Source organism: Panthera tigris, chromosome C2 (genome assembly GCF_018350195.1).
Source record: "Panthera tigris isolate Pti1 chromosome C2, P.tigris_Pti1_mat1.1, whole genome shotgun sequence".
In the NCBI taxonomy this organism is placed as follows: Eukaryota; Metazoa; Chordata; class Mammalia; order Carnivora; family Felidae; genus Panthera; species Panthera tigris.
The window spans coordinates 74,193,945-74,206,097 of record NC_056668.1 but is presented as its reverse complement, the minus strand read 5'-3'; the positions used below and the strand labels follow the sequence as shown (position 1 = coordinate 74,206,097).

The following is a 12,153-nucleotide window of genomic DNA, read 5'->3' as shown; positions in this document are numbered from 1 at the left end:
AACTTTCCTAGAGTGGATAAGCAAATCCATTTATTTTCTGAAATGAGATGATCTGTGAGGGAGCACGGATTTGTATTTAGAAAAGAATTATGAATTGTGATTTACTTGGTCCAGTTACTGAGTCATCCTAGGTTTGTAGCCCACTTATCTGTGGTTCTCCCAAGTTTTCGTTTCTAAAATGTAAGGGATTACTGTGGATGACCACAATTTAAATTATTTAAATAATGAAAATTATAGTTTTAGTAAAATGAATCAGCAGAAAATACTGTTATTTCTTACAGAAGAAAACTGTTTTGATGTAAATTTTGGACAAAATTATTCTTATATACCTTGATCAACTCATTAAGTTTTTCCACAGTTGTGAAGTCAGCACAAATAAATTTTCACCTCGGATGACTGAAGGATTGAACATTGGAAAGTTGATATAATTGAGGTTGCTAAAAAACAGATTCTAATAAAAGTCAGCATAAATCTATATAAATGTTTGGTTATTGGTACAGTCAAGAAGTCCTTAAAAGTATGCTTTCAGCTGTTACATGATCTTATGGTGTAGATCTCAAGGTTAATGTTCTGAAGGGGCTTGAGTCAAAATGAAATGAATGTAATGATTTTAAAGTTATATTCTGAGATCTTGACATCAGCTTAATTATGTTGCATATATTAGATCAGGAAAGTTTTAAAGTCGTATACAGATTTTATTCAGGAAAAGAAATTCAGCCATTTAATTAGGTTCCTGTAGGTTCTGATATTGAAGTTACCCAATACTATAGATAATGATTGAATGCAATAAATTTGCTTACTAACCCTATCGCATTTGGTGATGGTAATATTTGAGAGTATGCCTCATAGTTTCATTTATCTTTTCAGTGTCACTTCCTGGCTTTTCTCAATTCCAGGGCTGTGGAATCAACTCCTGTATATTTAGCTTTCAGTGAGCGAACAACATAGGTGGAAACAGAAAATAAGTTATTTTCCTGTTTGGTTAAGTTAAAGTAGATGTGTTAAACCAAGGAAGGGCTTATTTTAAATGGTGCTTTAGCATTCTCTGTTCTGTATTTTGTTGAAGTGCCATTTAAATATTCTAACAAATTGGATGCTTAAAGCTAACCATCTGTTCCTTAGCTTTGTTACAGAAAGAAGGCAAAGGAACAACTATATTCTGGTATGTTAGTTAGAAATATGGATAGCTCTAGCTGCAAGTTGTTCTTGTTTTTTCATAATGGTAAAAGAATTTGAAATGAGTCCCATAGATCTGCCTTCCATTTTAAGATTTTAAGATACAGTTTAAGATTATCAATATACTTTTGAGCCTGATGTTTTAAGGGATATTAGTAGTGAATAATGTTCGTTTTCTACATTGCCCAAGTTTGATGTTCATTTGAGGCCTACTTTCTAGCCTGCTTTCAGGTTTAGTGATAACATTTCATTTCTGATATTTTCAGATTATTCATTTAACCATTTTATTCCTCATTTTCCCCTTTTGTAAAATAGCAACTGATCGGACTGTACCTCCGTCTGTTTTGTTTATTAAGGCATACTTAGGAGAGCACCAAACAGTCTGGCCCACTTTGGAGTTGTGTGAAAGTAAATGGAACTTTAAAAACAATTCCTGCTCTTCTATGATGATGTCATACCCCTTACTGCATCTTCCCCTGATTCCCCCTGTAGTTGGTACACAGGTGACTTTTCAGCCCTTCACTGTCCTCATGATCCCAATCCTAATTCATGAGATTTATAGCATTCCTCTGGGTGTGTGAGGTTTTCTTGAGGTACAAAGCCACAGCTTTTTGTTGATTTTTAATCATCCTTCCTTACCTTCTTGAAATGTAAGTAGGCCTTCATTTTTTATAGTAGCAGCTAATAGACTGTCCCTGTAGCTCATGCAGGGGCGTACACGTACATGGAAATGTTTGCGAGTCCCTTATATGTGTATTTTGCTATTTCAGAATGGCCGCAATGGCTTAGTAGGAAGAAATACTTAAAATTTAAAAATCAGGCTTGGTTTTGTGAGGAGCTAGTAAAGGTTTTTCTCTTTCAGCTTTAGCTTGTTTCTGCGGAGGATTCCGCTCTTTCTCCATCAGTTTCACAGCCCTGGAATTGTAGAAAAGCTCTGGTTTCAAGACCATTGATACCCATTTCTGTCAGGGTGAGTTTTAAATTTCATAATGCAAACAGTATGTTAAACAATAGGGCAAGAACTGAACTCCTGTCGTAAGTAGCTGAATTTTACCAGCAAAGTGCATCAACATTAAATATACCGACTGCCAGTTAAGATATTGAATAAGTGATACGTGCAAAATAGCATGTGCTGTTCCCTTAAGAAAATATGTAAAAGTATCTTCTCGGTATCTTTAATATTTATCTTGTAAACCTAAAGGTTTGCATCTTGTTTCCTAGAAAATGTGAGGTCTAATTCTTGACTCCACCACCACCTGTCTTTTAATACGATGTTAATTTTGATGTTCCATTAAACCAAGCAGATAGGAAGCATATTGATAAAACTGTGCATGAGTCATGCCTAACACTTGTGCCAGAAAGGGCAAGTGATAAATCTAAATACTCCTAAAAATCTGAATTTATAAAAATCTTAACAGTCATCATTACTAAATTCTAATATTAGCATAAAGATTGTTATTTGTAATATTCTAATAACCTTATATCCTTTTAACCTTTTATATACCCTTTTTATTTTACCAAATTACCGAGTTAGCCTTTTATAGTCCTTGGCTTACAGTAAGCATTCTAACTTTTTGTGTAATTGTATTAGTTTCTTAACTCTTGCCCCAGATGTAGACTAACACTGGATTTTCTATTGTAATTAAGGACATATTGCATGAAGTCATGAAATATTCACATTCAAAACTAAAACAGTTTATGCTCATACTGTTTATATAATTTCATACTAATTTAGCTAGTGTCAGATGAGTATTTAATGGAACAGAATTAATCCAAGTACCTTTTAAAATGAATTGGGAATTTAATGTGCATAACATTTTTATGAGTGCATTATTACAGTATGATGGCATGCCACACGAAAACAATATGGAAGAATTTATTTCTTCATTGGTCTTCAAGATTTTGTTCTTTGGGTTGTTGGTTCCTCCCCAACTTGCTTGTTTCCTCACATTTGAGGTGACTATTAATAATTCTTGTCCATTTTATACAAACACAATCAAATGAGAAAAGTTCTCTTCATAAGTGTCTGCTTGCTATATAAGAATGAGAAAACAGCAATACAAAATTTGTTTTATATTCTCTTTTCTTCTAATTACTGAATCATATTTGGAGATTTTTAGGCATAGACTTTTAAGGAAAAAATAATATACTTACCATTTGTAGCAAGCATTGTCATTTTTATTTACAAGAAATTTCAGGATTATTTTGAGAAAGTATTTGGAAATAGGAATTAAAACTGCAAAATAAATTTTTATTGTATGGATTAAGAGTTACTAATATCTGCCTCAAGAAGCAAATCATTTAAAATTTTTTCGTATATATTTGCTACTATGATATCTTGATTGCTTGAATAGCCATTGAATGAAAGTGAACAAGGACTTACATGAATTTTACCTTGAGTTTTGTCTCCTATGAAATAAATTCATGTTTACAAGTTTTGATTATTAGAAATTAGATCATTCTTTTGAAAGACTGAGTATGACAACTTCACCTCACCAAGGAGTCAAAGCACAGTTACATGGATTTGCCATAATTGACATCATTTTAATTAAAATTGATCATTGCGTTTCATATTTAGAATTGTACTGTGACTATAGTCTGATAATGCAATAAAGTTCTATGTTGTTTTGGGGCATCTTATCTTAGAGTTATCAGCATTAATAACAATTGGAAGTAGTTTCCACAATAGCTGTAGATTTTATCCTACTTTTGTTTTATATTTCAATCAATTTTAGTTGCTTTACTCAACTTTATTGCTACTGATGCATTCACTGTATTATGGGTTAGCAGATCTTGTACTGGAACTGAATTTAAAAACCAGCATCAGGCTCCACGTAAAGCTCTGAAAATACAGGGTCTTTGCATTTATTAAATACTTCCCTACTTATAGAATAGAAAGGCGTAATATATGCTTAAAATATCACTATGACCAATGAATTTCGTCAGTAGCTATAAATGATAGCCTAGCCTGTATAAGTTCCCTGAACACATTCTGTAGGTATCTGTGCCCTTTTTCTCCAAGCATCAAATGCCTGTCCTTGAGAACAAAACAGCCTACGAAAACGGTAGTGACCGTGTGTTGGTCTCTTCATTTTATAACGACTCATTCATCAGAAATCACTAGAATAGCATCCTGAAAGTGATTGCTTTTTAAGGCTTTTACTTATGAATACAGTTATGAAATTTTGATGAGCAATTGTAGTGAATATAGTTTTTTTTTTTTACTTTATTCATTAATCACTTGATTTAAAATGTGCTTTGATCAAATATGCAGATAAAGTCAGTATTTATTTTCAAAAATACTTTTCAAAAAATTTAACTTAGTGCCCATTTTACATAAATCCATTTCTCTGGAAATAAAATTAATTTATTTTAAATGTTTAGGTTACAGACAAAGAGAAAATTGACCAGCTTCAAGAAGAACTTCTTCATACTCAGGTAATTCTGATGAGTAGAAAGAACCAGGGACTTTATGTTACAGTCTTAAGTTTGGTGATGTGGAAATTTTTTTAAGAAAGCAAAATTTGGAGTGGTTTGATGATACACCCTTATTAATAAATGTAAAAAAAAGTGCAAAAGCAAATTGATAAGGAATTTGGTAAGTGTGGTTAACTCCTTCTATGTGTAAAGACCTGTTTTTTAGTGAATCTTGTGCTTCTAATTTTAAAGAAAAACTGCTGTGAAAAACAAAAATGAGGGAAAATGACTCATCCTTATGTAAACCTACCTATGCTTGTACATTTACATTGACAGGCTAATTAATGTAAGTAGTTTTAGAAACCACAGTTCTAGTCAGCCCTCAGTATCTTTTTCCTTTACTTCTCTAAATCCCCAAAGTAGTCAGATAATGACTTCTCTAAATGTATTTCTGGCACTAATTTGAAAATCTATTCTCCGATAGTTGGTTATAAAGCTACTATTATTTTAAAGACATGCTGTATTCAGTGTGATGAGTAGGTATATTCTAGTGCAAAATTGCCCTATTACCCACTTCATCATTAGTTATAGTATTATGATTATTACTATTTTATAATGTAATATAAACACAACTGTAGTATATAACATATAGTATAATTGTTATTTTACATAGATAACAATGATATACAATAATTGAGGTTTTGTTTTAAGTTAAAACTTGTTTTAAAGAGCTTTCTTTTTAGGGGAAAAAAATACAAGGGGCAACCTAGATAAAATTAAACAATCAGTATATTTTTGGTCACAGATTTTCTTAATATCTGTGGTTGATTTCCTTGATATCTATGCATTGATCTTTATGCCAGACCATACCATATAATCACTTGTGCTCTGGCCATCACCCTATGTATTTTTAAATACTTCCCAGCCAGGCAATTCCAGTCTTCAATTCAGCTAGAGTTTAAGAATCATTGGTCTCAAAATGTGGTCTCTGGAGCAGTAGCAACCAGTATCCTTTGGGAACTTGTTAGAAATACAAATTATTGACCCCTTCCTAGACCCCCTGAATCAACACTCTAGAAGTAGAACCCAGTAATTTTTCTTTTCAGAAGCCCTCAAGTGATTCTGATGCATCCTTAAGTTTGGGAACTGTTGGTCTAGATCTTTGGAAGACCACTCAGTAGCATGTCTCTGCAGGATGGCTATAGATTGGCACCTGCACCAAAGAATGGTTCCATCCCCAGAAAATGTAGACCCCAAAATTAATTCCATATTTATAAAGAAATGAGCCAGTGGAAATCCTACCACACTTGTATGTCCATTGATATCAACTCTTGACTTGAGCGATTTGTAGTGTCAGCCACCGGGTATTGACAAAAACACTGTATGAAAAATTCCTGATGTAATAAGCCATGGGGTTATCTGTATTACTGAAATGCAATAGAAACATAATGCAAGCCGCATGTGTAGTTTTAAATTTTTACGTTACAAAAAGGTAAGAAGGAATAGGTAACATATTTTTAATAATGTATTTTATTTAACCCAGTAGATCCCAAATTAATATCCTTTAAACATGTAATTAGTATAAAAATATTAATGAGGTGTTTTATTTATATACTGAATTGTAAAAATCTGGTGTGTATTTTACCCTTAACGCTACATCTCAGTTCAGACTAGCCACATTTCAAAGTGCTCAGCAGCTATAGTGGCTAGTGGCTAACATATTAGACAACAGAGATTTAATTCTGCCATAATTTTGTTGTATATATTATTACTACATATAAATGAATAAGTGTGTTTAAAATAAAAAGTTTATAGTAGAATCTAGCCTCTAGTTCTACTTGTTTCATAGTACAGAGTCCTACTGCAGAATATGTTTTTTAAAATTTGACTCAAGTTTAACATTCTCTGAGGACAGGGCCCTGACTTCCTGTCATTTATTTACTTCATTCTGAGGAGATTACACCAATCTAAAAATTTTCCTAAGGGTTCTTTTCCATTTTATTTTTTTTTAATTTTTTTTTTAACATTTTATTTATTTTTGAGACAGGGAGAGACAGAGCATGAACAGGGGAGGGTCAGAGAGAGGGAGACACAGAATCTGAAACAGGCTCCAGGCTCCGAGCTGTCAGCACAGAGCCTGATGCGGGGCTCGAACCCACAGACCGCGAGATCATGACCTGAGCCGAAGTCGGCCGCTTAACCGACTGAGCCATCCAGGCGCCCCTTCTTTTCCATTTTAAAAGGCATGATATTATAAGTTGGATGTAAACATTCTGCTGGTTGGAGAGAGAAGTAATTCTTAATAGTTTTCTGAACGTTGTTAATGTTTAGGCAAGAAGTAATATTATACCAACTGAGGTGACCAAGTAGGAAAGAATCACATGTATTTGAGAAGAACAGCATGTAGCTAAGCATCTGCTTTGACAAAACAATCTGTCTTGTTTTGTCAAATGTGTTTGTCAATGTATTAGTCTTCTTTAAATCTGCTTTTATATCAGTATTTTAAAAATTGATGTATAATTTCCAGCCACGGAAATGTAACCAAAATTTGGACAGTTTAAGCTCTTGACTCTGACCTATATTCAGAACTCTGTGACCTTGGATAGGCTACCAAGTGTCCCTAACCTCTGGCCCCTAACTTTTGTCTCCTGTAAAGACTTAAGGACACTAATGCTGTTAAAACATTCAGTATCAGGCCTGTCACATAATACACGCTCAGGTACTGTTAGTTATTGTTATTTTGTATCATTTTATTTATTTATTTATTAAAAAAAATTTTTTTTACTGTTTATTTATTTTTGAGACAGAGAGAGAGAGCATGAACAGGGGAGGGTCAGAGAAAGAGGGAGACACAGAATCCGAAACAGGCTCCAGGCTCTGAGTTGTCAGCACAGAGCCCGACGCGGGGCTCGAACCCACAGACCGCGAGATCATGACCTGAGCCGAAGTCGGACGCTCAACTGACTGAGCCACCCAGGCGCCCCTATTTTGTATCATTTTAATTACAGCATAAGATAACATGGAGAATGGGAAGAATTTGAATTTTTGTCAAATGTCCCCATAATGAAAATTTAAATTTTTGATGTGATAGGAAATATTACTTCAATAGAATGTACTTAAGAACTTGCTTCTTTAAAATCTTACATTTTAGTATTTTTAAATAACTTAATTTCTTCAGTGTAAATAGCAAAGAATTTTCCAAATAAAATGCCAGATTATAATAGAAAACTATAATGAATTCCACTGTTTGTGTGAGATAATATAATTTATTTTATTTCCAACATTTTCAAAGAAGCTTTATAAATGAAAAGCTCATTTTAAATAGGAGATATGACTTCAGGAATTTGGAAGATTTCAATTTAGACTTAATTATGTTATTAACCCATCTTTTTCTTATGTAATTATGGTATTATTTTGTTGCAGTTAAAGTACCAGAGGATCTTGGAACGATTAGAAAAAGAGAACAAAGAATTAAGAAAATTAGTATTACAGAAAGATGACAAAGGCATCCATCACAGAAAGCTTAAGGTATTTTAAGTTTATCTGAATTTTGTTAGTTCCAGAAGTTTGCCATTTCACACTGTGCATTCAGTCAGTACGTTTTTAAAGCTGTAATATGTTCTATCCTTTTCTTTCTAACTTGATATCCTTGGGAGATTGGGAAGTCTTTCCTATCTTAAGACATTTCACAAATTATAGTCTCCAGACATTTGTTTCATACTAGGCCTATAAAATCTTCATACTTTTAACAATCATTTCTTGTGAATCAATTTATTTTTCTGAAATAGCCAGTTTATCTTTAGGCTTATTTAATTTCTGCGGCATAAAATCAGAATTGTGAGTTGATGGACATTTAGATACGACTTAGCTTCATTGCCACACTTGTATTTCCAGTGAATGATTGGTTCACTTTCCTCACTTTTATAAGAATTCACGTTTTTTTCTGGAAGGTTTCTTAGGTATTTTAGAGAATGTTGGAAAAAAGTATATACTGGGATTGCGACCATCAGCACACTGGTAATTACCATTATTGGTAAGTTAAATCTTATTATTGCCCGCTAAACCAGGCTGTATGTGCTGAATTAAATTGAAGTAATATTTTTAACTTCTATCTCATGTAAGTAAACAGTATTTGTGTATAGTAAACCTACAATAAATCATGACATGTATTCTGAAGCCAAGGTCCAAAGCTAAGTAGTACTAGTTTAACCAACATGTATTAGTAGTCCTGACTTTAAATCACGACTGCATAAAACAGATAAATAGCATGGCTTTATTCACAAGTCACATGTGGCAATTGAGGGAAGTCATGTCCAAGTGTTAATAGAGTTCACCTCAGAAACAGTATTTTCTCTCATAAAATGAAATGGTAGTGAAAATTTCAAGAACTTTTTATTTTGGGGTGGAGGGCATAGCAGTTGTTTTCCATTTAATTACTTTGAGGTGTTATGAGATGCAAGAAAACATAGGCCCCTCGTTTTGTTCCTACCTTGCATTGAAACTTGTCTTTAATTATTACGTGCTTGACAGTAACCCTTTTTTTCCCACCTGTTTTACTTATTTGTTGAGTCACTCATCAGATACTTTCTTCAAGCTTATTGTTTTCTGGGTCCCATGTTCTGTCCTGGTTCTACACAGAAAAACAATGCAGGATGTCTGTCCCTGATGCTCTCACTCCTTCATCTGCCCAGTTGTCACAGTACACGTACTCATTCTTACTGATTTAACGGTCTTCTTGGTGACTTTTTTTCTCTCCTTTTATCCTTTCTTCGGTCTCTGTTTCTCACCCTCTCTGTGTGTCTCCCTCTGATCCACATACCAAACTTGATAGAGGATGATTCCCTTGCAGTTGGTCACTTGACTCCTTGTTTGGCCTTATGGTGTTAATGGTCTTCCTTTGTTGGGCATTTATTTTAGCTCTTCAGTGTTAAACCATAACGTCCCTCTTTTAACATTTCATTAGAAGCTTAGGAAATCCTCAGTTAATGTACTTTATTAAATCAGTATATCTCTAAATAAAATAAGATGGATAAGAGGGAAATGGAATTTCATGCCACACTGTTTTACTATGAATGTGTATTTATATAATTGGAAAAAAACAATACAGTCATTATGGAAACACATTTTGGATTAATCAGCTTTTTTTCTCTTGACACATCTGATTTTTTTTTTAATGTGTTCACTGTTTCATACTAATTTTTAAAATTTTGTAGAAATCCTTGATTGACATGTATTCTGAAGTTCTTGATGTTCTATCTGATTATGACGCCAGTTACAATACACAAGATCATCTGCCAAGGGTAAGTGAAAAATTAATACATAGTGAACTTGCTCATTAGCAAAAGAACACCTTACGTTTTTTATAATATTTATTTATTTTTGAGAGAGACAGAGACAGAATGCTAGTGGGTTAGGGACAGAGATAGAAGGAGACACAGAATCCAAAGCAGGCTCCAGGCTCCGAGCTGTCAGCACAGAGCCCGACGCGGGGCTCAAACTCCTGGGCCGTGAAATCATGACCTGAGCCGAAGTCGGACACTCAACCGACTGAGCCACCCAGGCACCGCAAGAACACTTTACGTTTTAAAAAAGTTCTGTGTATATATACCCAGACACACAATATAGACATATACATATGTGCACACCACACACAGACATAAACAGAGACATATGTCTTTTACCTATATAATATTATTTATGTGTTCTACATGATGTCTTAAGCATTGAATGTTGTTTGGCTGTTTTGGTTCACTGGCCCATTTGGCCCATTGTATAAATATACACGTTGAATTTATGTGTAATGAAGGTTATCAGGTATCTGCCATTATATATTTGTAATACCCATGGTACTAAAATACCTGAATAGTGGATTAAATTAGTGAGGGAAATTTAATTTCACAGAATTGAAAATGTCTTTGTAAAGAGTAAACTAGCTATGGAAAAGATGTGTACAACAGAAATGATACAGTTTTAGAAGTAGTGGTTTAATTAGCATAAGGGTTTTTTTGTTTGTTTTTTTGTTTTTGTTTTTGTTTTTGTTTCTATTTAAGTCAGTTAACATACAGTGTAGTCTTGGCTTCAGGAGTAGAACCCAGTGATTCATCTCTTACACATCACACCCCGTGCTCAGCCGTAAAGTGCCCTCCTTAATGCCTGTCAGCCATTTAACTCACCACCCCCCACCCTTCCCCTCCAGCACCCTCAGTTTGTTCTCCATACTTAAGAGTCTTTTATGGTTTACCTCCCTCTGTTTTCATCTTATTTTTCCTTCCCTTCCCCTATGTTCATCTGTTGTTTCTCAAATTCCACATATGAGTGAAATCATGATATCTGACTGACTTATTTTGCTTAGCACAAGTCTTTAATACAAATTTAGTTATAAATAATGGATCCAATTAATATTTTCCTGTTTATATTTTCAATAGGCACACGTGTATTGGCCATCTTTGTTTTCCGGATGGTGTTTTCAAAATCATTTAGCTGTAGCTATTTTAAAAGACTAAAAAAACCTCAGCAGTATTTCAAATCTATTTAAATGTAAGTTTGTATTAAAAACTCTGGGGCGCCTGGGTGACTTAAGTGTCTGACTCTTGATTTTGACTCAGGTCGTGATCTCATGGTTCATGGGATTGAGCCCCATTTTGGGCTCTGTGCTGACAATGCAGAGCCTGCTTGGGATTCTCTCCCTCTCTCTGCCCCTCTCCCGCTTGTGCACGGTCTCTTGCTCTCTCTCTCTCTCTCTCTCTCTCTCTCTCTCAAAATAAATAAACATTTTTTTAAAATGTGAATAAATGTTATTTGTTCTGTGATAAGGTTGTTGTGGTTGGAGATCAGAGTGCTGGAAAAACTAGTGTGCTGGAAATGATTGCCCAAGCGCGGATATTCCCTCGAGGATCTGGGGAGATGATGACACGTTCTCCAGTTAAGGTAGGACAGCAGGCCATCTGGGCGAAGCTCCTCAGGAAAGTAGCAGCTTCCGTCGAGTTTGTTCATTGTGTTGAAATGAAGAATTGTAAATGAGAAGACTGACGCATAGCACTGGGAAGTACTCCTGTTGTGGAAATCGGTGGAGACACAGCCAGGAGGCCATTGTGACAGTTGCTGGGCAGGTGAGGGGAGAAAGATGGGAGAGGAGGGCAGAGGCATGGTGGGGTCAGACTGCACTGAGCTGTTCATTGTTAGGACTCTAGATTTTATTCAATGTGAGGTTAGTGAGACGCTAAGTACGAGAATGGGAATATTGGCTGTGGAGTTAGTAAATATAAATTTCCTAGTTTTACTGTAAGAAGAGTAGAGAAATGGGGTAGCAACAGTGGAAATATGTTGGGTAAAGGGAGAGATTTTTATATACTGATTGTAATGATCCAGTTTCAGAGGTAAAAATGATGTAAGAGAGAGGGAACGATTGTAATAGCAAAGCCTTTGAGGTAAACAAGGCTGGGACTCGTTTAATACATTCCACTGTTTGAGGCAGTGTGTTGGTAAACAAAACAAAGATCTTTGCCATAATGGAGGATACGTTCTAGTAGAGGAAGCAGACAATAAATAGTAAACAGAATA

The 12,153-nt window shown here is 34.6% G+C and overlaps 1 protein-coding gene across 4 annotated transcripts in view; it reads left to right on the top strand.

Annotated features, from left to right (window-relative positions):
- OPA1 (OPA1 mitochondrial dynamin like GTPase) overlaps positions 1-12,153 on the top strand; it is an 85,122-nt gene that overhangs the window by 19,311 nt on the left and 53,658 nt on the right. For all 4 annotated transcript variants that reach the window (XM_042957030.1, XM_042957028.1, XM_042957029.1 and 1 more), the window contains 4 exons: positions 4,561-4,614; positions 8,017-8,121; positions 9,807-9,893; positions 11,407-11,520. In XM_042957030.1, coding sequence (XP_042812964.1) covers positions 4,561-4,614; positions 8,017-8,121; positions 9,807-9,893; positions 11,407-11,520 — 360 coding nt within the window. The remainder of the gene's footprint in view (positions 1-4,560; positions 4,615-8,016; positions 8,122-9,806; positions 9,894-11,406; positions 11,521-12,153) is intronic.